The following is a 26524-nucleotide window of genomic DNA, read 5'->3' as shown; positions in this document are numbered from 1 at the left end:
ACAAGTAACTTGTCCAAGGCCACGCGGCTAGCAGTGTGAATGCTGGGGAGAGGGGACTGTGCGCTGTGCCTGAGACCATCAGTTTGGGGGGCACCTCTGCTTTGTAACGCTTGGGCAGATCACTTGCTTGGGCAGATGACTCACCAGACGGCTGCCACTCCCTCATCTGTGTGATGGGAGTGACGCAAGTGCCCCCCCCTGCAGGGCTGGGGAAGAGGGTGCAGGAAGCCGGCTTTTCCTCAGTGCCTGGCTTTGGTCACCTTTCAGGAGTTGAAGGAGGGAGGATTACATCAAATTTATTTGAGGGTAGGCACTGTGCCAGAACAAGGGGTTAGAAAGATTAGCGTCGCCCTGGCTGGCGTGGCTGAGGGTTGAGCATCGTGCTGCGAACTGAAAGGTTGCTGGTTGGATTCCCACTCAGGGCACGCGCCTGGGTTGGGGGCCTGAGAGAGGCAACTGGTAGATGTTTCTCTTAGACATTGATGTTCCTCTCCCTCCCTTCCCATCTCTCTAAAAATAAACTTTAGAAGAACTAGCATCATTGTCATTAATTCTGTATGCATAACGCCCAGCAAGGCCCCATATGGGACACTCAGCTGACACCGGGGAAAGCCAGGGCATAACTAGAAGAACGAAGGCAGGAGAGCATCCTGGGTTCACGTCTAAAGCCTGAGCAGGTAAGGTGTCCACCTGGCGGCAGGCATCTTGTCAGCCCACCTGTGTGAGTCTCTCCCCCTCTGCTTCAGGGGTGAGGACTCGCCTGCCTGCCTGCCGGGAGGGGCAGTGGGGCCAGCCCGAGCCCCAGGGAGACACTGCCCCCTTCAGGTTCTCCTTACCACCGCGCCGGCCCCTAATTCCAGGCAGGAAGCGTGGCAGTGGAAAGTAGTACCATCAAAAACGGTCTTATTTTAGTTCCATGTCAATTCTAGGAACATTTAGTGAGTCTACTTGGGAACGAGTGTGGAGTGAAAGCAGGCACCGCAGCTTACCAGTTGGATAAATTATGAAATTTATTTATATTTCACCTTTTAAAAGCCAGAACATAACAAATTTCACTTTCTGGAAAGTCATCTTATTAGAAATACATGAAGTGCACTTAATACAGGGAACTCAGTTTCCTGGCACCACCAGTGAGACAGACACACGCTTTCAGTTCCCGCAAATGAAGGTTCTGCTCAATCCCCTCTGAGCTTACACCACAATGACCCCAGTTCAGGGAGGTCGGAGTGAACGAACGCCTCAAAAACGACGGTGAGGGAGCCAACCTTTGCATCTGGGCCCTCCCAAGAAAGAGCAATCAGGAAAAATTACTTTGTCCCCAAGGCCCCCTCTCTGCCGGTCACTGGGCACCCGCAGTTCGCATGCGCAGGCCCAAAGCGCTGGCCAGAGGAAACTCCCCTACCAGACTAGAGAGGTCGGATGCGCAGAAGCAAACCTAAGCCCAGAGGCCCCTGGGCGACCGGAGAGGCTCTGCTCCTGTGGACCTGCCGGCCAGCCCGGCCCGGCGGTCACTCCTATTGCAGCACAGGATGGACTTCCAGCTTCTCGAGCCGCTGCCAAAGGGCGTTTCCAGGAGACGGTTCCCACTAACAACTGCCCGCAGGGGAGGCCGTGCCTCTGGCCGTGTCCCGTGGGGGCCCTACAGGGGTCCCTCTGCGAGAAAAGCCGTGCTCGGTGTGACCTAAGGTGACCAACCCGGGACAGGAGAGCGGGCGCCCTCCTGGCCCCCGAACCCCCTCCCCCTCACTCCCCCTCACTCGTGTGAAGACTCCGTTCTGCGCCCCGAGGGCGCGGATGTGAGCAGGCTCCCAAGCAGAAAGGTAAACTCGACCCAGTCATTTGAAAATACTTCATTAGTTTGAAAATCGTGAGGAAAAAGCTACGGTCTTTCTGTCTCTCTTGGCTGACCCTCTTCCCCTCGTGTGGAGACATGGAGTTGAACCTAAGTTTCTAACCTAGACACGCTTACTTCTACGGAGAACACGCGGTCGCGCCGCACCCTGAAAAGGCACAATGCAGGCATTGCAGACCGAACCAGTCCACCCTGAGGGTGCGCAGGAGTGGCAGGGAAGTGTCGCCAATCAAAACTTCCGGCGTCAGACCACGCGGACCCAGGGCATCCCCCCAGCGGGACTGTGGAAAGGAGGGCTGGGAGGGAACCCCAGCTCCCGGCAGCTGCGGCCAGCGGGAACTCCCTCGGCGCAGAGGGGCCGCCACTGGCTGGAGGCGCTGCGGCCAGAGCCCACACCCCTCGGGGCCCAGGGGGCGAGACGCTCGTCTCATTTGTGCTATTCATGACCCACGAAAGGTCCGGCTGGCTCGGAGGACCTGAGAGGTGAGCGCTGGGTGAGAGGAACGGGCGTGAGACGGGACAGGTGGGGAAGTGGGCGGGGCTCTCTTCCGGGAGCCGGGGCACCGGAAGTAGGTGAGGAGCAGTGACAGACACGCGGCAAATGGGGCTGACAGCAGGGGGGAGCCCCAAGGAAAGGAGGACTGTGAACTGGAGCCCTGCTTCCCTGTTAGAAGCGGCCCCGTCCTAACGCCAGGGCCCACCTCCAGGTCTGCTGGACATTTATCGTTTCACACGTAACACGGAACGGAAGCTCTGGAACGCGGGACGGCCGGCAGAGGCTCTGCTCACTGGTCGATGATGGAGCGCTGCAGCACCTGGTTTATCATGTCCTCTTCATCCACGTCGTAATCCTGGGGGCAAAGCACAGACACGCCTCAGCCCGTTGGTGGCGACAAAAACTTACTCTCTGTCGGGGCAGGACGGCCGAGCACGGGGCCCAGAGACAGCTGCCAGCTCCACGGCCGGCCACGCTGCCCGACCCCGCGGGGCCTCTGCTGCCTCGTCCCGACGGTGCAGGTGCAGGTGCAAACCAGGACGGCGCCCCCAGGCGGGGCTCTGAGGCCCGGCGGGCACCCAGGCGGACCCGGCGCAGACCCCGTGCTCCAACGTGGAGCGCGCTGCAGTGAAACCAGCCTGTCTGGTCCGGCGAGGCCGGTGTTCTATCCAGTCACGATACTCATCTTTACAGCACTAACGAAGACGACGGTTATTTTCAAGTTTGAATGTCAGACACTGTATCAGACCGTGAACACACACTCTGTGACAACTGAGGGAAGAGCCGTGCCTTCCTTCTCGGTCCTGCAACACAGCCATTCAGACTGAATACTCTCAAGTTCCAACCCGACACTTACGTGTATAAGTAAGAGGCTACTCCAGGCAGTTGGCCAATCCATCTACCACTAGAATGCCGAGACGACAGTGTGCCCCTCGAAACCACACAGCTGTGAGAGGAGACACAAACCCAGCGACTGCGTCTGGCTAGTGGGTGTGCTCTGTGTGGCCCCAAGTACTTTAAAGAACAAGTGTGTTATACTTCTCACGAAATGCTGCTTTCCGGCTTCTCGGGGTCGAGGCGGGTGGCAGAGACGGGCGGCAGAGACGGGCAATACTGTGCCCGTTATCTCCACATGACCACAAGCAGCTGGAGCTGATGGCAGAACTGGGACACACGCAGTCCAGCCTAAAAATCCTCCGGGGGCCGTTTCCACTACTTGCCTGGCCCCATGGGCATCTAAGCTTAAGAACCCCAAACCAGCCCTGGCCGGGTAGCTCAGCTGGTTAGAGCAACGTCCCAATATGCCAAGGTTGTGGGTTTGCTCCCGGGTCAGGGCACATACAAGAATATCAATGAACGTATTGATATGTGGAAACAAATCAACGTTTCTCTCTCCATCCCCTAAAATCAATGGGGAAAAAAAAAAAGAGAGAATTCCAAACCTGGTTCTGTAACAGGCAGAAACTGCACATACCAAAAGAAAGTGGGCAAAAACTGGGGGAAGGAAGACGACCCAGGGGCCAGCGGTCGCTGTGCCCCTGTCTGGACAGCTGGCCAGTTCATCTTCTTCAGCACCACTCGGGGCATCTGTGGCCGTGCACCTGGCTCACGGGCCACACAGCTGCCTTTCCGGGAAACCCGTCGCCTCAGGGACAAAGCTCAGCAGTGGGGCCCGTGGTCCCCCAGGAAAGAGGGAGGGAGGGACGGGTCGGAGCCCGGGCTCCACTCACCACAAAAGTGTCGTAAGAAAACTGGTGCCGCCGCTGGATGTGCTCGATGAAGTTGGCACTGCGGTAGTTGGGGTCTCCCCAGGGCATCGAGGCACAGATGGGACAAACCTGCCAACAGAGAAGCACGGCCTCAGGCGCCTGGCGTCTGCGCCGACGCCCGCCCTCCCTCTGTGGCTGGGGTCCGGCCCCTCTCTTCCAGGGCAGCTGTCCTGCCACGCCGGTCCAGGGCCAGGTCACTCCCTCGTGTGCACACTGACACCCCCAGGAAACGCTGTCAGTCTCCACGCGTCATCTGACTCGTGAAACACACGAGGGGCGGGTATAGGCTTCGGCCACGATACCGTCCTTTTCTTATCCCCTACCGTGGTCAGAACAATGTGTCAGCTATCCAAGACACAAAGAAAACCAAGAAATGGCAGATGTGTAGTGTCCCGAGGAAGCTAAAACACGGCCTAATGTGCTCCTTTTCTACAAGTAAATACTCAGATGAGGGGCTCAGGCTGAAAGCCCTCCAACAAGGGGTTGGCTCGGGCTTCGAAGACTGGGAGGTATCGGGATGGACGACAAAACGTGACAGGCGTCCCAGAAGAGGGGCGGCAGTAGCAAGGAGCAAGGCCAGGAGGCAGCACTGCATGCAGACAGCACTGGCCAAGGAGTGTGGCTAGAAGGGGAAATTCACGGAGACGGGCAGAGGGAAGCCGGGCGGAGAAGCAGCAAGCACCGGTGGTCGGGCTTCAGAGAGGGAACCCCGTCGTTTACGAGAACGAAGCTGACGAAGCGGGCAGGCAAGAAAGGAGTCTGCAGCGGCGGAAGACCCCTTGAGCAGGGGAGCAGGGGAGGTGCCCGGAGCTGGATGGAGCACAAGTAGGACAAGGGACAGGGAAGGAGGCGGCTTCCCGAGGGAAGTGCTGAAACCCTGACGGCCTCGGCGTTCTACAGAGGGGGAGGAAACAGAGCAGAGGGCCAAGGGCTGAAGGAAGAGGGGTTTCGACAGATACAGAACAATCACAGGGATTTCAGGAAGCCAAAGGAGGGGGGAGGGAGAGAGAAATTAGGCTGCAGTACCAGAAACCAGAGTAGTTCAACAATATCGATCAAAATTATACGTACAATTAACCTCCAACCAAATCAATCCACAGTTAAGAATTTATTTCACAGACAAACATAAACACAGGCACAGATACATTAAAATTTATGGCAGCCTTTTAAAATTACAATGGAAAACTTCAAACCTATAGAAAAGTAGGTAATAGTCTGACAAACCAGCCCTTATCCCTAAACACCTAGATTTAAGTTTGCCTACATATTTCAGCAAAAAGGAAGCACTTTAAAATAAAACACATGTCACCTCTATTTCAGTACAGTCCTAAAAATAAGTATGTCCTTCTACAAATACAACACCACTATTCCACCTATCGATAATAATTCTTTAGTAGCATTTAATATCCCGTCCTCAATCAAATTTCCTGATGTCATTTGGGACTAACCTTTACGTTCATCGATAAGGGACCAACTAAATCATGGGAAAAGTAATGGAAATTATGAAGCTCATTAAAAGAGACAGATTTACAAGTACTGACGTGGAACAGTGGCCAAAAACATTAGTTACAGCCTCCAAGTAATGAGCTGTCATTCGCATGAAGAGAGGGACACATAAGGGGTATTTCTCCACATCCGCAGACCACTCCAACGCCCAGGAGCGCCCCAAAGAGGCGTTTTCTGATGACGTGAAGGGAGGACTGGGTTAGGGGCTGGGGACCAGGCTCCAGTGCTGGCTCGGCCCTGCCTGGCTCCACGACACGGGCAGTCCATTTAACCTGGGTGGCACAACGGTCTCTTATTCGCGTCTAAAAACGAGTGCAGGAGAGACGGTGGTAGGAAGTAGAGCGTCTCTATCATTTTACTTAGCATCCGTTTCGGTTTTCACAATGACCAAAATAGCCGTGCTTCTCTGACTAACTTCAGAACGGAAGACGGGCAGCGAGGGCAGGTGCGGGGGGCGTGTGTCTGTCTCCGCACACTTGCCCTCCCAGACAGTCATTAGGTCTCCGGCACCACAACTCAAAGCTCCCGAAGGAGGAGCTGACAACCCGGCTTTGGGGCCCCGCATCTCGCCGGGTGCAGCCACAGAACATGCACTGTGCATCTATTTTGGAATCACAGGGACAGTAAGACAGCAGGTGCGATGACCATCCCGGGTCGGCATCCAGCTGGAGAGACTTCCAAGTTGGCTACGCGATAAAGATACGTTAGAAAGACGAGTATTAGTATCAAACGACTCGGCTACTTCTTTCCGAGTAAGAACAGCCGACTCTTTGTGGCTGAGCTCCCGTACCTGGCTGACCGGCCACCACGGTACGGTGTCTCACTTTGATACTGCATTCATTTCCATTACACCACAATGGCAAGGGGTGACGTGAAGCATTTATCATATCCAAACACAGAATAAATGGCAGGAACATAAAAACCACTGGGAACAACTGAGGGTGTAGCGGGAAGTGAAGAACCAGGGGAAGGGGCTGGAGGGGGTTTGTACAGTTCACTTGTCACACAGTGAACTGACTACAGACAAAGAACAAAATCTAAAAATTGCCAGGAGGTGACAGAAAACAAGGACTCAGGGAGACCAGCTGGGATCACAGAACACGACTCGGCAGGAGTGGAAGCCAGACTCTAGAGGAAGTCAAGGATAGGGTGCGGAGCGGCGGCAGCCACTGGAAGACCGCCAGCCGGAGGGGAGAGAGAGACGGAATGCGATGGAGAAGGAGAGCTGACTCAGACGCTCCTCCCACCAGTCGGACACGAAGACCCGGGTGTGTGCGAAGGGAAACAGGAAGAAGGAGCAGGCAGAGAAGGTGAGAGGAGAAACACGATGAATCTTGAGGAGCAGGGAGCCTTTCCCCGGGCCAGGCCCCAGTCCGGTCCCTTTGCTCGGACCTGAGGACAGAGGCAGAGACGAGTCAGCCTTGGAAAGCAGCCGTTCCCTCAGCACAAGAGGGGATGGTAAGGACAAGGCACGAGGGCTGCAGACTCAAGCGCTCACAGGAACCAGGCCGGAAAGGCACAGGAGTAAGGCAGAGCGGGTACCAGCCCCACCCGTCCAGAGCGGGCAGCAGCTGCAAAGCCAGCCGGCTCTTGCCAGAACTTCTCATTTCTCCAGTGCAGGGTATCGGGATTGGAAATGTTCTGATTTTTAAAGGTGAAAGAAATTAAAATGTGTACACGCCAGACTTATCCCACAAGCTGCCCCTCGGTGACCTCGGAGGCGGACCAGAGAGCTCCTGCGATAGAAGCAGGAAGAGAGAAGAAAGGAAAGCACACCTAATGCTTTGAATTCCTTAAAAGCAGGATCCAGTGTATCTGTAGGGAGGGTGAGAACGGCTTCTGGCAGGAACTGAGGCAGAGAACAGCCCCGAGACACTGCCTGCCTTGCAGCAACAGGGTCTTCCTGCAAGCGGGGTGCGCGGCGGGCCCAGCCAGCCCAGTGCCCTAGTACGGGAGCTGAGGGCGCAGACAGGAGAGGTTCACTGGTGGAGTCTGTTGCAGCACAACGGTGAGAACCCAGGGAGCTCAGAGAAAAAAGTGGCTGTACTGACCAGAATCTGGGCTTGACAAGGAATTTGATAAAGTCAAGAGATTTAAGATATTCCTGAAAAGGCCAGGTGGATTTTAAGATTTCCAACACAAAAATACAGAATGCCACAAGGCCTAATCCCTCAGCAAATGCTCACAAAGATTCTTGTTCGTGCACCACCTTTTACAGCAATGGAGCTGAAGGCTGCCCACAGGTCTGCGTACATGGTTCCACAGAAGCAGTTCGAGATAAATGGGAAAACTGAAACAAACTATAGAGGAAGCTGTGTTGAGACCTAGTCTGTTTAAAAAAAAAAAAGGAAGGAAGGAAGGAAGAGAAGAAGGAAAAAAGACCCTAGTCTGTCAGTCACAGGAAGAGGGACAGGTGACACTGCTGAGACTGACCAAATTCAAGCCCCTCCCACCCCCGCCCCCCAAAAGAAACTAGCTCTGACTGGTGCAGCTCAGCTGGTTGGGTGTCACTGTTAAAAAACAAACAAACAAACAAACAAACAGTGTCAGTCTGTGATGATTAAACGTCAAAGGACTGATAAGCACTTTCCTAATAATTTCAGCTTAAATTTGCTTTCTCCACAGCTATGAAAAAGCTACTCTCAAAAGGAAAATGGCAGCAGCTTTACAGAGGAGAAACGTGGTGGACACCAAGGAATCCAAGCTGACGACACCAGCAACAGGACCAACAGACACGGCGTGATCCCTGACGTGCCACCTGGAGGACACATCACTACGGAGCGTCCCTGCGTCTGAGCATGAAGAAGCAGACAAGCCCAATGGGGAAGGCAGTATAAGGGTGATAAGTGGTAACAGAAAAAAATGCAATAAGAAATAATTAAATTTAAAAACTAGTACCATACTTTGCAATAATATGAATTAAAAATGATCACAATTATTGTCACTGTTTCTTTAAAAAAAAAGAAAAGAAGTAGACAAGCCCAAATTGAAGGACATTTTACAAAACAGTCGGCCTGTCCTGGTTAAAAATGTCAAGGTCGAGAAAGACAGAGAAAGGCTGAGGGCCGCAAAGACGTGACAACTGAACCCGACGCAGACCCAGGGCGAGGGGCCGGGGAGACTGGCACGAAGAACATCACAAAACGCCAGGATTTAAACGTGAGTCCACAGCAGATGTCAGACTGTCTCGACGCTACCTTTCCTGAGTGTGACAATTAAACACAAAAAAGCTAATTTTTTTAAAGCAAATGCTCTTTCCTGAGGAGATGGATGCTGAAGTGTTTAGGGGCAAAGGGTGATGACATCTATAACTTACTCTCTAACGGTCAGCAAAAATTTGTTTGTAGAAAGTACAGCGAAGCAAACAAGGTACAATGTTACTAATCTGAGAATCTAGGTGAAGGATACATGAGAGTGCACTGCACTAATCCTGTAATTTTTCTGTAAGTGTGACTTCCTCCCTATAAACATATTTTTCTACAAGTTCCCCTTACCACAGACTTGGTGTCCGTGCTATGGGAGGACTTGCAGTGCTCCACAAGTCCTTCCTGATCGAAGTTCTTCTCGGGACAGTAAGGGCAAGGAAAGGTGTAGCGGTTTGGGACGTTCCTGGAGGATGAAAAGGCAGAAAAAAGAACAGCACTTCTGTGAGTACATTCCACGCAACTTCAGCCACCATACCTCCAAAAAGGAGCCCAGTTCACTGAACGGCTATGACAAGGACCGTGATGGCTGCTTCAGCGTCAGGTCAGTGTTCTGAAAATGACTGGCCAGCACAGCTGGTACTGATGCGAACACCAGAGAGGCCTGCTCCTTCCACCCCCATAAAGACACGTGCATCAGCTTTGGCCAGCAGAGCGACCACACCTCCGCTTTCTGAAACTCCCACATCTCAGCCCTGAACACGCAAAGCGTCCTTTGTCTCTGTACCAAAAGATGACCTCGACCTAAAGGAGTGATTGAATCATTTACCTGGGCTGAAGGGATGCGTCCTTGGTGGTGGCCTTCACACCTTCCATGATGTAACTCTGGTATTTGGAGCAGGTAGCCACGTGGGCCCGGATCTTGGATAGGAAGAACTTGGAGAGGAAGAATCAGAAGCCACAAGTTAGTCAGGACCTGGTACCAGGCTCAACATCATCCCAAAGCAAGGACGAGATGAAAAGTAGACCTGTGCCACCCTGGCAAACACTCTCACCAGTGCCCTGGCTGTGCTGAATCTCTGACTGTTTGTTGCAGGGTTTCTGTTAAGGTCAAGACTGGTGTGCCCTGACCTGTGTAGCTCAGTTGCTTGGATATTGTCCGGCAAAGCAAAAGGTCACCGGTTCAATTCCCAGTCAGGACACATGCCTGGGTTGTGGGCTGGGTCCCTGGTCAGGGAGCAGATGTGAGAGGCAGCTGATTGATGTTCTCACACATCAGTGTTTCTCTCTCTTTCTCCCTCCCTTCCCCGCCTCTAAGAATAAATAAAATCTTTAAAAAAGAAAAAAAAAGACTGATTATTTTACTTGACCAAATCAGGACATCTGCTTCCACTCTATACTAACTCTCCTAGAGGTCCGTGTTACTCACAATATGCTCTCTGCTCACAGACACATTCCAGAGCCAGGGAAGCCTTTAAAGTTTTACACATTAGCATTTAAACTCATCTCCGTATAGCAAACCAAGAGCTACACTCCATCCTGTGCAGCAGGGAAAAGTGGCCATGGACACAAAAGGGGTAAAGGCTAGTCATCCCAGTTACGGTACAAGTCGTTAGGTTGTGACGAGTGATCTTTAAAAAGACCCTAAATCTTAATTCTGTTTCTTCTATGAAATCTAGTCTTTGCAATATAGAAAGAGAAAAAACCCACAGAGCGCCTCACCACAGGTGTTCTAGAAAGGAAGAAGACATGTAAGGAAGGAAGGGAGAGGGGAGATGCAGGGAATAAAAACATTTTTAAAGATACACCGCAATACAATCACTAATCTTGAAAATGGAGAAAATCAAAAACATATGGAAAAAAGCCCAAACTTCAGTATTTGAGTTCTGGCTTACCCAGATGCTTCTGCCTCACCTCCAGCTAAAGTATCTGACTTCAAGCTGCCAACCAGGGCTCCCGACCGACACGGACCGGAAACAGCCCTGTTCGGAGCTGTGCCCACTGTGTACCCCTCGTGCTAAATCACCCCGTGGGAAGGAGACTTTGAGGGGCACCCGTCCCACGGCGAGCCGCACCGAGGTGCCGGAGTGATGGAACTGATGCGCTAGGCTGTCCGCCTGTCCCTTAGTGAGAAGAGTTCCAAGGCAAAAAAAAGTTGTAGAAATATAGATTATGACTCTGTTTTGTGAAAACCCTACCTCTGTGTTTGTCAAAGGGCAGAAAATACTCTGCAGCCTTCTGAACCGAACTACTTTGAAGAGGCAATCTCTGGAGCGGGGAACAAACCTGCGCTGTTTTGCGTTTTTGTACCGTGTGGTTTTGAATTAACAAAATCATAGTGATGCAAAAACCAGTAAGCCTATGTGTATCTCTTGGAAAACAGGAAAATATTTCTCTTTTGCAGTTATAATAGATGTTGAAATAAACACACTTGGCTCTAACATGATTATACAAAAGAACATGGGTGCATCTCAAGTGTTAGATCTTGCTATTATAATCAAGTATTTCATATTGGCCTTTGTATCATGATTCTTCTCTGTCAAGTGCTAAAAAGTTGATTAAATTTAATATTTGTAATGACCTAGAGTTTTAAATCTCCTCTCAGGCTAACTGCAGCAGGTAACTTTTTTGAATCATTGATTTAGTTTTATATTAAAATATTAAGAGATATTATTCCGTCACTATATTCCAATTAAAATTCTGCATAATGCTTTGGAAAAATGGGTCTTTTATAGGAAAAACTGAGATAACTGATTTTTATGATCTTCAAGGCGAAAATATGTAATACACTAAGTCAACTTAAAAAAACAAAACAAAAAACCCCCAGAAAACCCCAAACCCAGTAAGGTCACAAACGACACAGCGCAGCCACTGCCACAGAGAACGGGCATGCACTCGTGCTACTCGGCGTCCGGTCACGCTCTGACCGCAGACGCCACGCGGCGACAGCTCTGCACTTTACCCCATCTCGTCACAGGCAGGCTGACTCTCCCGTTTCCCTCCACATACATTTTTACGGCAGCCATGGCAAGAAGTCTCTGTGCTCTCAATCTGCCGCTCGAGCTCCGTGGCTCGCTCGCCCGGCGCCAGAGGGCTGCGGCACACGCCACAGACAGGCTTCTTCGGCTTCAGACATTCCTGCAGGCATGCAGAGCAAAAGCTAGAACAAGACACACAGAGAACCCGAGTCATGCATTGTGCGGACGGGACAACAGCAATGGGTACACTTTTAAAAAGACATCAATGAGTAATGCGTTAGGGACAGCTTACTCCCTAAACCTCACTCAAATACTGAGGCCCCCTATGCCAGGAAAATGAGGGTGGGGGAACGGCTCCTGCAAAGGACAGACAGGCCCAGCGAGAGAAACAAAGGCAGACTACTGGGGTACGACGCAAAAGGAGGTGTGGGCAGTCTTCAGACCTCAGCCCCCAGCCCTGAGGGGTCTCCTGCACCTCGCTTTTCCCTCTGTGGAACGGAGAGAGCAGCGCCCACCTGTAGGGGTGCTGGGAGACCTCGGCACCGTGCCTAGCACACTGGAAATGCACCCCAGGCAAGGGCTGCTACCATTAGAGGAGAATGCAAAGCACGCAGGAAACACCAACACAAGAGCAACTCGCTGGGACCTACGGGCAGGGCGGGAAGACTTCAGAGGCAGCGTCTGTGAAAGAACCTTAAAAGATGCAGTTCAGCTGACAGAGAGCAATGGACGAATATTCCAGACCTTTAGAGTTAAAAACTCATGACACATCTGAGGAGATAGAAGCCTACCGCTTTTCCTAATGAGCAATGGGGACCCAGGTGTTTAAAGCAAAGTATCGACAAGACCAAATCCCAGTATTAGAAAAATAACTCTGGGATTATCACAGACAACAGAGTTGCTGGTTTAAAAATTGTTTTTAGGTGAGGAAAGACGAGAGGGAACTCGAAGGAGAGACCAGACAGATGGCTAACAGCAGAGGGTTGCGAGGGCCCGACGGAGGCAACAGAGGAGGAGCCCAGGAAATGACGCAGTAGGACTGGTGACTTACAGAGTCTGGAGGAGAAAACAAGAAAGCCGCAGATGGCCAGGTTTCTATCCTCAGCCTAGGCAGGTGGTGATGCCGAGACAAAGTACACAGGGAGAATGGATAACGAGGCATGAAAATACCCAGCTGCCTGTCCCACCTGAGAGACTTAAGGCAGGATTTAATAATCAAAGGCTATGTGCACACTGGAAAATTTTTTACTGCCTAAAAATTTTCTTCCTCTTGGTCTTTAAGCTAGATGACATTCTCCTAGGCAAATTCTAGACCAGGCAGGGAGAAGGGGAGGGGTCTACTGACTCACCACTGAGGGCACAATGTCCAACTGAACTAAGTCCCTGTCCTCGTAATGCTTCTGATCCAGGGTGGGGAAAATCACAGATGTCGTTTCAGTTAGTTAGTGATTAAATACAGGAAGGGGAATGAAGCAATGAGATCAGCTGGGGTGGACCACAGAAAGCTTCTTTAAGGAGGTAACATTTGAGCTGAGACCTAAAATTACAAGGAGAGCGCAACACAGACCCGGGCGCAAAGCGCTCCACACACAGATGATACCAAGTGCAGGGGGGCGTCCTAAAAGCAGAAAGGAAGACTTCTGGGGCCATGAATCATGCCCAACAAAACAGCCTGCTTTCAGTTTCCATTTCCTATGCATGGGCCTTTTCTAGTTCGGCTCTCTAGATGCTCCGCCCTATTCTTTTTTTACAGTGCTGTGCAGAAAGTCCCTTCTCCTGGGCACCCAGCCACCTGCCCTGCTCCAGCTGTATTCCACTGGACTGGAAAAGGATATAGTCATTTAAGGCTTGAAATAAAGTTTTATGAAAACCTAATGCTCCATCCAGCTAGAACTGCGGTGATGCTCAAGTTTCCAAGTTACAAAAGTTAGCAAAAACCAACCAGGCAGAACAGAAAGCACTGGGCTGGCACTAAAGGGGACTCAAGAGAGGCGCATCCACGTGTTTTCCAATCAACACGGAACTGATGATCACGTGGAACTAGTATGGCGAGCACAGAAAAAAGTCAAGGTTTGAGTCCTAGTACTGCCCCTGACCTCTGACTTAGGAAAGGTTCATCTGGCTCAAGCAAACCTTAACTTTTGCTGGGGCAAGATTCTTTATTCATCCGTTACCTCCTCCCTACTCCAGGTCTGATTCCTAATACCCTCCCACTGCACAATGAATTTTCCCACTAGTCTGAACATTTGCTGAGCTGTGAACTCTGAGGGCAGAACCACCTTATTTCTTGCTATGCCCCAAGAACCTGGCACACAGTGGGCACACAAACATTTAGTCTGTTGAACGTAAGATTGGAAGATGGATGCTCACTGTGCTGAGCACTGGGGATGCAGACAGGGCAAAACAGACACGGCTGGAGCTTGTGGGGCCCTAACGTTTACCCTGTGCAAGAAACTGGAGGTAATTTAAGTGGGGATGGTGTCAGGGAGGCTACACATCGGGACTTGAAGTCTGAAAAGGATTTGGGGCAGTGGTGAAGGAGGTGCAGATGGGACAGGAAGCATTCCAGGCTAACTGAACTGCAAACAGAACAGCTCAAAGCTAGAAAGAGCTTCATGCCCAGGCTGGTGTGGCTCAGTGGACTGAGCGTCGGCCTGCAAACCAAAAGGTGGCAGCTTCCATTCCCAGTCAGGGTACACGCTTGGGTTGTGGGCCAGGCACCCCAGCTGGGGTCTTGCGAGAGGCAACCAACCCATGTAATCTCTTGCATATAGCAGTTTCTCACGCTCTCACTGAAAAGTAAATAAATAAAATCTTTGTGGGGCGGGGAAAAAGAGCAAGCTTCATGTACTTGAAGAAGCAAACGGCAGTCTACGTGGCTGGGGAGCTTTTGCCAGGTGCCAACTGTTCTCTAGGCTGCCCAACAGATGCCTGTGTCCTTCTGGGAAGAGCCAGACAACGATGAGCCTCAGTACTCGCACCTGCAAAACGGCTGCAGGTGCCTGTTGTGCCTACTGCCCAGTAAAAGGTCCTAAGACCAACGCCAAAGCGGTGCCCATGATAGGCATTGAGGGTGGCCGTGGAGCAAGTGGCCAAGTTCTGCACAGTTCTTTCAACTTAGGTGTGTTTGTTTTTGCGTCTGATGGAGCAAGGCTGAGATGCAAAATCCCGCCCAACTTAAGAGGCCTACCCCGGCCCAGGGCCGGTACTGACATCTTCGCACACACCTCCTTCCGTCGTCTCAACGTCTATTTGTAAAATGCAGGCCCAGGAGGCTTAACTTCAAACAGCATGAAACATACCCGCACCCAAGTACACAGGAATGACAGCCCCTATCTGCCACCTCTCAACCCCTTTCACAGTGAAGGGCAGATTGGTCGGACTCATACCAAGATCTCCCTTTTGTTCTTTTAGTCTAGCTCAGCGTTTCTGCAACTTGAGCGCACATCAGAATCATTCGGCAGAGCGGGCGGCATGACGCCAGACGTACTAGACTTTAGGAGCGACGTACGCACTACTCAAGGGAAACTGTGGCTCTCGAGGGCAGACTTCGGAGCCCACCTAGCGCTCAGCGGGGTGTGACACCGCCATCACCCCCGGGAAGGAGCTGACAAGCCGCCTGAAACAAAGTGGGAGCTCATCGTTAGGGCGGGACAGTCGGGAGTGAAGGGGGCGGGAGACGAGCGCCCTACAACTTCCACGGGTCGTCAGGAGCCCGGGAAGGTCCTACGCAGAGGCCCTTCCAGGTCGCTCCTCTGGCCCCCGCCTGAGACCCTCCCGGTCCCCGGGGCCTCTCTCCTCGACTCCATTCCCCTCCCAGTCAGGCGCCCCCCGCCCAGGGCCGGGCTCGCCGCTTACACGTGTCCGCAGAGCACCCGCACCGGCTTCTCGTACACCTCTAAGCACACGGGACACGTGAAGCGGCCGAGGGGGTCGGCCGCCGCTGCTGGCCCTGCCACCGGCGTAGCACCCTCAGGGTCCGGGTGTTGCGCCGCCATCTTGCAGCCACGGAAAGCAGCGTAACGGCGACGGCCAAGAAGGAGGAGCCCGAGGGGCGGGGCGGAGGCGGCCAGCCAGCGCTCGCGAAGGGCGGGGAGGGGCGGGGCTTGGGGGAGGTGGAGTCTCTAGGGGCGTGGATTATGGGCTGTGCACAGGAGTGGGGGCGGGGCTAATGGATAAGCCACGCCACTTGGCACCCTGAACCCTGAAGGGAGAGAGGAGAGGCAGAGGGAAATCTGGAAAATGTGGAAAACGGATTTAGAGATCGGCAAAATTGGAGCCGGCTTTCTGCTTAAATTTAAATAGTAAATTTAACTCGTCACTATTACTTAGCATTTAATTATGCACTATTACTTAACATTTCTCTTCAAAACCAGTTGATTTCTTTAGACTTAAAGCAAAGAAAAAATTTAAAACAGAAGAAAACATAAATAAACTTTAACAAACACATTTTAAAGGGAGATTTGATAACACTCCTGAGCTACAAGCAGAAAACCAGTATCGCCTCTTTCTACAAGGGAGCTGTAAAAATACAATGGAAATAAAATAATATCGTTAGTTCATGCTGAGTACTGTTGACGCGGAAAAAAGAGATTAGCCATTATTAGAAAGGTGATGAAGACAGGCTATCACCACACAGAGACTTGCTACTGAAAGCGGAAGTAACGGGGAGCATGTCTCCTTCCCTGGATCAACATTGCTTAATTTCGTGTTCACGTGCCTCCTGGCGCTGGGGTCCAGCTCCCGCTCCATATAAACGGGAGAGCTGAAGCCTGAAGAGATAGACTCAACTCAGTCTCAAAGACAGGAGCAGGCCTACATCCCAGATGTTTTGAATCCCAACTTTCTCCACTTTCTACTGCACCCAACTGACCCTTACACATAGCCCATTTAACGAAAGAGACATCTTTTTCAAAAGGCGGTCTGTGCTGACAATTCTACATGGTTTTCTTAACCTGGAAAGTTTATAATCAATTAAACCTCCACCTGAAATGCCACCGTAGGCCTCACAGTAAGGAGTCTGCATGGGAAAAATAAACCATGTTGGTTAAACAAGGTTAATTGAATGCAAATTTGTGCTTTCTTTGTCCCCTTTACACTCATCTGGATTGGTTTTGCTTGACCTGGTGGCAGCAGGAGAATTATTTTTAGCTGTCCACATGGGCATCTTGCAACAAATAACTTGGCATGGAGGCAGCAGCCCAAGGGGCCAATGTTTATACCCCCTGGTTCTGTTTCCTGTTCCTCTGCTAGGCACTCACTCACCTGATCTCTTCCCCCTTTTTGTAGGGGGTGGGTGGCAGAGGTGTGCTGTGGGTATTTACAAGCCTTCCTGTTGTCCTTGTTCCTGATGCCAGATGCTGTGGGGGTGAGGATGGGGGGATGAGCAGGGGACCCCCAGAGCTGAGCTGCAAATCCACTGAGTGCCCCATTTGAGCTCTTGAACTTTCTACTAGTTTATGCACTGAGTCGCAGAGACAAGAGGACAGGAGTGACATAATATTAATAGTGAATGTTTTTTGGCTGCTTATTATTCCAAGCACTTCACTTGAACAAATCCTCACAGTAACCTATACCTTCGGTTCTGTTATTATCTCCATTCTACAGCTTCGCAAATTAAGCACAGAGAGACTGAATTACCTTTTAACACAGATAGAAAATGAGAGTCAGGATTTGACCATCACATGCACTCTGGCTTTGGCTCCTATACTCTTCCGGATGCCCGTACATCAGAGTCACCTGGAAGGCTTTTCAAAACACCGACTACTGGAATTGACCTCCAGAGTTCCTGATCCAGTACTTCAGTAGGTCTGGGGCGTGGCCTGGGGATTTGCATTTCTAATTACCTTCCAGGTGAGGCTGATGCAGCAGAACTGGGGGCCATACTTTGAGTGCCAGCAGCCCGTACTATCTTTCTTTAACCCCCATCCATGCCGAGACTAGGCCCAATGTGCTACATCCCTTCCTGTTTTCCTGAGGCATCCCCAGGGACAATGTCCCCATTATCCCTTTCTCAGCTTGCAAATATATAGCCAGTCCTTCCTCCTCCCCACACCCATACTCACTATTTTTCAGCAACAATCGACCTAATAATGTGTGTCAAATGAATGAAACTTCCTCTGCCCATTCCCCCTTAATATTTTTTTAGGAAAATATTTCCCACAAGTCTCTTCTCTCCTTTAGTTTTTGGCAGCCTCTCCCAGGTTTGCCCACATGGGCCAGGCTATTCTTGGGGTTCTGTGAGCCTGGAATGGGGGAATAGGTTCTGCTCAAAGCTTTTGCAAACTTGATTTTTACTGCCAAGGTAGACTCATTCATTCAGACAATGAAGAGTCGCTGTAGGCCTACTGTGTGCCAGGCCCTCTGCAGAGTCCAGGGAAGATTAGATACAGTGCTAAGGAGAAAGATGTGGTAATAGACAGTAAGATAGGTGGGTGGTGACTGATGCTTTGAAAAGTTTTTTGCCCTGGCTGGTGTGGCTGTGTGGATTGAGCGTCAGCCTACCAACCGGAAGACTGCTGACTCAGTTCCCCAACAGGGCACATGCCTGGGTTGTGGGCCAGCTCCCCAGCTGGGAGCCTGCAAGAGGCAAGCAGTCGATGTTTCTCTCCCTCTCTTTCTCCTCCCTCCTCTCTCTCTCTAAAAATAAATAAACTAAAATAAAAGTTTTTCAACTAAATAATGATCCTCATGAAAGCTGCAAGGAGATTTGCTCTGGTGTGAGTGCGTGAGCCTTGCCAGGCCCACACTCCTTACCCACAGAAACTGTGAGATAATCAATGTGTGCCGCTTAAGCCACTAAGCTGGCGGTCATTGGTTATGCAGCAACTGATGACTAATACAAACTTTTTAGTGGGTGATTTCCCTAGGTTAAAACACAAAACTGGCCCTGGCCGGGTAGCTCTGTTGGTTAGAGCACATCCTGATGTACCAAGGTTGCGGGTTTAATCCCTGGTCAGGGCACAAATAAGAATCAACCAATGAATGTATGAATGAGTGGAATAACAAATCAATGTGTTTTTCCCTCTCTCTCTAAAATCTGGCTGGTATAGCTCAGTGGATTGAGCACAGGCCTGTGAAGCAAAGGGTCGCAGATTTGATTCCCAGTCAGGGCACATGCCTGGGTTGCAGGCCAGGTCCCCAGTAGGGGACGAACAAGAGGCAACCACACATTGATGTTTCTCATCCTCTTTCTCCTTCCCTTCCCCTCTCTCTAAAAATAAGATAAACAAAATCTTTAAAACAAAAAAAGCAAGTTTCCCAGGATTATTTAAAATAAATCAATACAAAATAAATTTTAAAAAATTCAATTCCTCTGTCTCACTAGCCATATTTCTGGGGCTCAACAGCCACATGTATCTGGTGGCTCCATATCAGGACAGCCGATACAGAACATGTCCATCGCCACAGACAGTTCTGTGGACGGTGCTGCTATAGATCTACTCACATGGGTGGAAACGGTACGGACACACGATGTCCAGGGCAGCACTGGTCGCAGTAGCAAAGAGATTCAATATACACAATAGATGTAATCACTGGTATGTCAACCCCATGAGGAGAGGAATTTTTCATCCATTTTGTTTACTGTATCTTTTTTTTAATTTATTGTTTTAAGTTTTAAAAAATATTTTATTTATTTATTTTTAGAGAGGGAAGGGAAGGAGAGAGAGAGAGACCAATGTGCGGTTGCTGGGGGTCATGGCCTGCAACCTAGGCACGTGCCCTGACTGGCAATCGAACCTGCAATGCCTAGATCACAGCCTGAGCTCAATCCACTGAGCTACGCCAGCCAGGGCTGTTTACTGTATCTTTAGCTTTTAAAACAGTGCCTAGTGTGTGGTAGGTAACTCCAAATATATTTGTTAAATGAATATATGGCTGATATGGAATGATCTTTGAACTATATTTTAATTAAAATGACACCCAGATGCTGGGGGGTGTCACTGGCATGTGTTTGTGTATGAGGAGCCGATGTCGGGGGTTTCCCAGGAGGCCAAGCTTTCAGTGCTAAAGCTGGGAAAGTCCCGGGCACAGGGGCTCCGGACGCTGCTGGGGAGAAGCTGAGAACCCGGCACCAGCGTTTATCATCAGGAAGGGAACCTGGGGGCCTGGGGTCTGGGTTCTGAGCCTGGAGGCAGACTTACTTTCGTTCTCTTCCCCTTTGAGTCGTCTAAACTTTTCGCCTGTTGTACTTTCTGAACTTTTCCACATCACTTTTTAAGTAAAAGTGAAAGAATATTGCATTAGGCCCTGTGGGAGAAGACATGAGATGATGAGCTATGACTCCAGCCCTCAAATCATGTACCCCTCACACCCCATCTCTCAGCCTCCGGCCACGTGGGCAACTTATTACTATGCTTATCTAAAGAAAGCAGAATTTACACCATTATACATTACTACACTTACTACTGTATGGGCAAATAATTTTAGTTGGATTTCAAACTGGTAAGAGCCATGGGCGCCAGTAGGGGGCAGACGAGTACCTGAGAGACTCACCTGGTCCGACTAGGTGAGTGCTGCCTCCCAAACTCTCTCCAGCTCCTGAAGGGTTTACTGTCCCTGCCCTTTATGGCTTGCAGTTCTTGGCCTAGAAATAAAAAATGAAACTAAAAGGGACGTAGCCCTGGATGGCAAGGAGTTTTAACATGGGTAACACTGACGTGAAATACTCGTTTGATCAATAGCTTCTACGTGCCTGGAGTTCTATTGGGATTGGCAGTGAGTGATTTGGACAAACCGGAAAGGCACAGGGGGATGGCTGCGTAAACGGAGCAGTTTACCGGTTACTGTGCCAGCTCACTGTTTTCACACAGCATTTCTACAGTTTGTATCAGATCAAGGATCAGCCACATAACGAGGTAAAAACAACGATCCAGTATGATCTGACAAGAACTAGAACTGAACCACGAATATTATCAAGGCCGATTGAAATAAGGATTTCAATCCACTACCGTCAGTGGCAAACTGCACATATTGGGACTTGAGACATTGGCTAATAACAGAGTGAAGTCATAACAATTAGTAAGACATGAAAAAAAGCCCTAAGTATCTGTCCTGGCTGGTGTGGCTCAGTGGACTGAGTCCCGGGCGGCAAACCGAAAGGTCACAGGTTTGATTTCCAGTCAGGGCACATGCCTGGGTTGTGGGCCAGGTTTCGGTCGGGGGTGCGTGAGAGGCAACTGATTGATGTTTCTCTCCCTCTCTTTCCCCCTCCCTTCCCCTTTCTCTAAACAAAACAAAACAGAACGAAAAAACCCCCTAAGTATCCACATATAGAAATGGAATTGCTGGGTCATTTGAATTTATTAGAAGCTGCCAAACCAAACCATGTTCCCGATATTGTCCGCGGCCTCTAACAGTGTCCGCGCTGCTCTGCAACCTCGCCAGCATTTGGGTGTCTGCCGCTTTGATTTTAGCCACTGTAGCAGGTGTGCAGTGGGATCTCGGGGCTTTCATTTTATTTTCTTTTTTAAAAAAATATTTTATTTATTTTTAGAGAGAGGGGAAAGGAGGAAGAAAGAGAGGGAGAGGAACATTGATGAGAGAGAGCAACATCAATCGGTTGCCTCCCGAAGACCCTTGACCGGGGGGACCTGGCCTGCAACCCAGACGTGAGCCCTGACCGGGAACTAAACTGTCAACCTTTAGGTCCACAGGCTGTGCTCAATCCACTGAGCCACACCAGGCAGGGCTCGGGGCTTTGATTTTCATAATGATGGATGATGCCGAGCACGTGTTCATATGCTCACTGGCCATTGGTATGTCTTCCCTTGGAGAGTGTTCAAGTCTTTTGTTCCTTTTTTATTAGGTTGTCTTTTTTATTCTTTGGTTGTAGGAGATGAAATGTCATTTTACACTGAGGCCATTCTTTTTGTAAGTTTTTTGTTTTGGGATAATTTTAGACTTACAGAAAAGTTGTAAAAATATTTTAAAGAACTCCCAGAGACCCCTTTGACAAGATCCCCCAATTTCATCACATTTGCCTTATTGTTTCATCTCCCTAATATGTATGTTCACACACACATACACACTTATATATGCACGTATGTATACTCTTCCCCAAAACATTTGAGAGTAAGTTGTAGACATGATGTTCCCGTTACTTCTAAATACTTCAGTGTGTGTTTCCTTAAAAAACCATACCATTTTCAAAATGTTTTTTATTATGGATATATATATTTTTATTGTGGATATATATAATTTGCCGTTTTGACCGCTTAAAAGTGTATAAGTCAGTGGCATTAATTACATTCACGATATTGTGCAATCGTCACCACTGTCTGTTCCCCAAATTTTTTCACCACCCCACACAGAAGCTCCGTACCTATTAAACAATTGTTCTTCATTCTCCCTGCTCCTCAGCCTCCATGTCATTTATCTGCTCCCTGTCTCTTCAGATTTGCCAACTACAGACATTTCACGTAAGTCGAGTCCTGTAATATCTGTCCTTTCTTGGCTGGCTTCTTTTACATAGCACGTTTTCCAAGTTCATCCATGCGGTCACATGTGTCAGAACTTCACTTCCTTCTATGGATGAATGGCATTCCAACGTATGGGTATAACCACATTTTGTGTATCCATTCGTCTGTCGATAGATACTTGGGTTGTTTCTACCTTTTGGCTATTATGAAGAATGCCGCTGTTAACGATAGTGTACAACGTTCTGTCCGGCCCCTGTTTTCAATTCTTTTGGGTAGATACCTAGGAGAAGCATTGCTAAGTCATATGGAGTTCTACGTTGAACTGTTCAGGGAGCCACCATACCATTCTCCACAGCAGGTGCACCATTTTGCATTCCCATCAGCAGTGTACACCGTTTCTAACTTCTCCACATCCTTGCCAACACGAATTAGCTCACTGAACCTCTCACTCGGTCTTGGGAGTATTCACTCCAATTAATCCTTGATAAGGAAATCAAGCCCCACCTGGGAGAGCATGTCCAAAGTCACACAACCGGAAAGTGGCAGAGCAGGGGTCTGAACTGAGGCCTTTTAGCTTCAGACTCTACTTGGCCTTCCTGCCTGGGAATGACATTGCTTTGTAACAAAGGCAACCCGTGTGTAGCTCTCTCTGGCCCGCCTCAAGGAAAGGACAAAGATGGCTGGTTCCAGACACGGTCCTTTGAAACCCAACACTTTAAGAGACCAATATACTGCACCCCAGGAGCTCATAACCTCCGGGTTACTGTGTTCAGGAGCCATTTAGAATCATCCGGATGAGGTGCTGGCTGAGCCTTTGACACTTCCAACCCCACGAGTTGTGTTTCCTAGGAGCTGGCCTGGGCTGGGTGGAATCTGATAATAAACAGCCCTCAGCTTGCTGGGTCACCTTTAGACTTTCAGTTGTCTCCCTCGGCAGACGGGAAGACTTCGAAGCGGTTGGCAGTTGGGTTTATTTTGAGAGAATAAGAGGGCAGGGCTTGCTTGCTGCTTGTGAAGAAGGCTGATTGTGCCAGCTTTCATTTGAAGACAAGCCTTCCTCGGGGTTACTAACTGCCCCCAGCCCTGCCTCCACCAGTGGGTGGTCAGAATGCATTCTGGGCTTTGAGAACCAGACAGAGTTCTGAGCCCCCAGAAAGTTAATGTTATACAGCAATGCTCCTCATCATGGACAACGTTAGTTGCAGGCTTACTCCCTTCCAGGAACTGAGTGTTCTTTCTCTGCATTATTGCGTTTAATTAAAAAGGACCGTCAATAATAGCTAATGCGTAAATGTACTATGCCAAGCGTGCACCTGGACTATCGCGTAACCTGTATGGAACTAGGTACTATTGTTACCTTTCTTATCTCACAGATGAACTCAGGCACAGGGAGGTCGTTACACACCGCAAACACCAAAGTTTAACCCAGGCATGCTGGCCTCAGAGTCCAACTTCTTAGAGGGGCTTGCCCAACTCAGAGGGCTACTAGATGCTGTCCCAGGGACTTCAACCCAGGTCTGTTGGCTGTAGTGTCATTTCCGTTCCACTGTGCCATGCTTCTAGGGACCTTAAATGCTGATTTCTTACTCACCATAGCCTGTTGCCTCCCAGCACCAAACGCCTGGCCTGGAGAGCAAGGCCTGAGGTCACCATCTTTCTTGCTCACACACCTTCAGTGGCTGTCAGGTGCCACAGGGTCAGAGCCAGGCTCAACCTAACATCTGAGGTCCTCAGAGACAGACTGGGCTGATCTCGTCACCCCGATTCCCCAGCTCGCCCTGCACTCATATTTCTAACCAGATGAACTGCTTGTTCCTCATCTGTCCTGAGCGCAGGGGTCAGACCTGGTACTCAGGGCCACAAAGCCCTGGGACACGTTCCTCTGGCAAACACACCCCCCCCCCCCCCCCCCCCCCCCCCAGGGTTTATTACACAGAGGGGTTGGGGCTCAGTCCTGCTCAGTTGCTGCCTTCCTAGGAGCTGCAAGGACATTGCTCAGTTCCTCTCTCTTCCTCTTGGCACGGAAGTGCGTCCCCACCCTTTTCTCAATGAATTTCAGGGCCCTCTGGTCCTTTGAGGCCTTGAATGGCTCCATGGCGAGCCGTTCCCAGGGGGCAAAGCCACACACCTCTCGGATCGTGTCCCACGTGACTCGGTGTGCTTGGTGAGGAACCCGCGGTGGCAGCCGCGCCTCCTCTTGCTCACATTCTTTATCACCTGGTGGCCCTTGTTGAGGCCCATAGCCATGGGGTGGCAGAGAGCCATGGCTGCTGCTCCTCAGTGGCTGCTGCGGTGGAAGCCAAACTCGGCATTTTACATTGTTATTTCACGTTTGGTATCAGTATGGGATCATGGTTTCTCTCTCCCTTCCCTCCCCGCTGAGGTATTATAGTCTGATACTATCATGATTTATGTCAACGTTCACATTGTCCCAGATTTGGCCACTAGGACGTCTCCAACCTGGCTTTTATGTCCTTTTGACACGTCCCATTATTCTTGTGGCATTTCCTTATTTTCTGGCTCAATGAGATGTTCCAGGCTCACACTGCAATTTCCCTGCCCCAGCCCCCAGAACCAGTCTTTTCTCCAAGGGGACTTGATTCGTTCTAGTGGAGGAATGGCATTTAGACAGTAGGATCTGGGTGCTCTGGGTGCTACAAGGGGTGTGAGATCACACCCCTTGGGATATTTCCTGTGGGATCTCTTAGCAGACGGAACTAGGAAGTACATTTACACGTGGTGTTTATCACTGAGAAGTTTTGCTTTAAAATCTGGACTTCTAGCTCCTCTTCAGAAACCTAAACATCTGATCATGATCAGCAGGGAAATGGCAACAATCAGCTGAAGCACTGTAGGGGTTCGACAATATTTGTTTTCTCACCAAAGTGTTTATTGAAGGCTCCCTGTGAGCCAGGTACTATGTTAGACCACATTAATACTAACGTCTGATACTATGCAGCACGAGACTACCCTACTCGAATACCTAGTTACACCCACCTTGCATGCTTGGAGGCCGCTGAGTTTCAATTTCCAGTACTTTCTTTTGCTTGCGTTCTTCCCTCCAGCTGGAAGGAAAGCTGGAGACCCTCACATGTCCAACTCACTCAAAGCCCAGCTCCAATGTGACTTCTTCCTTGAGACGGTCCCCAGTTTGCCTGGTCACAGGCCCCCTCTCTAGCCTCTAAGCTATAAATCCTCATAACATTTACCACCTTCAGTTCTGAGTTATGGGTTTTTAGTTTGTCCTCCTCCTGGTTTATTAACATTCTCTTTCTGATGAGACTGTACACTCCTTGAGGGCAGGGGATGTGTCTGTTTTGCTCCCAGTGAAGCCCTTTAAGTCTAACATCAATAAAAATTTCCATCAGAAACAACTACAATTGAACCTCTTGCTGCATATAGGGCAGATAATAACAGTAGGAGTGTGAGCGAAATGGGTACAGTTATGTGCTCATGGACGTAACTGACTTCTGGGGGAGAGATAAGTTAAGATCACATAAGATGTATTTGTGGAATGATTTAAAAACAGATAATCTATATTTTCATGATTGTCCCCATATATATGCACCCTTAGAAAACATATAGTATTGACTGATGTTTCTTTTTCCATTTCAGGGTATGTCTTTCTTTTTTCACTGCTCCTCGTGTCCTGCAGTTATGTGATCCTTTTCAACAGATACATAGGGGTCATTAATATGCATTCACCGTTCCCCTACTGATGGACATTTGGGGCATTTCTGGGTTTTGTTTTTGCATTGCAGACAGTGATGCAATGGGGATCTTGTGTACTTGTTTCTCTGGTAGAGTCCAGGAAATCAAATTGCTGCAAAAAGCATAGGATTGCTTTTTTTTTTTCTTTTTGTTCTATACACGTCTGTATCATTGGAATTCATGTGTTACTTTTGTGATTTAAAAAAATACATAAAATAGAAAGAAGTAGGTAGATTGTTCATGTTGTTGGCTCTTAGGAAGCAGAGGTGCCAATCATTACGTGACCGTTATATAAGCTGCTAATCATTATGTAATAAAATCTGAAAAAGATGCTCCTGTGATTTCACATTACCAACCAGAAAAGTCTTGGGCTTTTTAACCCTGTCTAAAAGATGAGAGAAATGGTTCTTGTCAGCAAATTTGGGTTTTTTCTTCCCTTTAAATTTTTTTTTATTTATTGATTTTAGAGAGAGAGAGGATGGGATAGAGAGAGAATGAGAAACATCAATTTGTTGTTCTGTTTATTTATGCATTCATTGGTTGTTTTTTTTGTATGTGCCCTGACCAGAGATTGAACCCTCAACCTTGGCATACGGGGATGATGCTTTGACTAACTGAGCTACCTGGCCAGGGCTAGGTATTTTCTGA

General features: G+C 49.6%; 1 protein-coding gene and 1 pseudogene across 1 annotated transcript; both read right to left on the bottom strand.

The window, feature by feature from the left end:
- Nucleotides 1–988: 988 nt before the first annotated feature.
- On the bottom strand, nt 989–15776 carry RNF114 (ring finger protein 114). Its single transcript, XM_028524346.2, has 6 exons — nt 15603–15776; nt 11776–11926; nt 9596–9702; nt 9118–9232; nt 4079–4186; nt 989–2703 (listed from the first exon to the last, which is right to left on the bottom strand). Exons 1-6 carry the CDS (start codon nt 15740–15742, stop codon nt 2638–2640), a joined length of 687 nt encoding a protein of 228 aa, XP_028380147.1. The 5' UTR covers nt 15743–15776; the 3' UTR covers nt 989–2637.
- Nucleotides 15777–24113: 8337 nt separating this feature from the next.
- LOC114507044 lies at nt 24114–24430 on the bottom strand (annotated as a pseudogene).
- Nucleotides 24431–26524: the final 2094 nt, after the last annotated feature.

Source organism: Phyllostomus discolor, chromosome 9 (assembly GCF_004126475.2).
Source record: "Phyllostomus discolor isolate MPI-MPIP mPhyDis1 chromosome 9, mPhyDis1.pri.v3, whole genome shotgun sequence".
NCBI classification, from domain to species: Eukaryota; Metazoa; Chordata; class Mammalia; order Chiroptera; family Phyllostomidae; genus Phyllostomus; species Phyllostomus discolor.
This window is presented reverse-complemented; position numbering and strand designations above follow the sequence as displayed.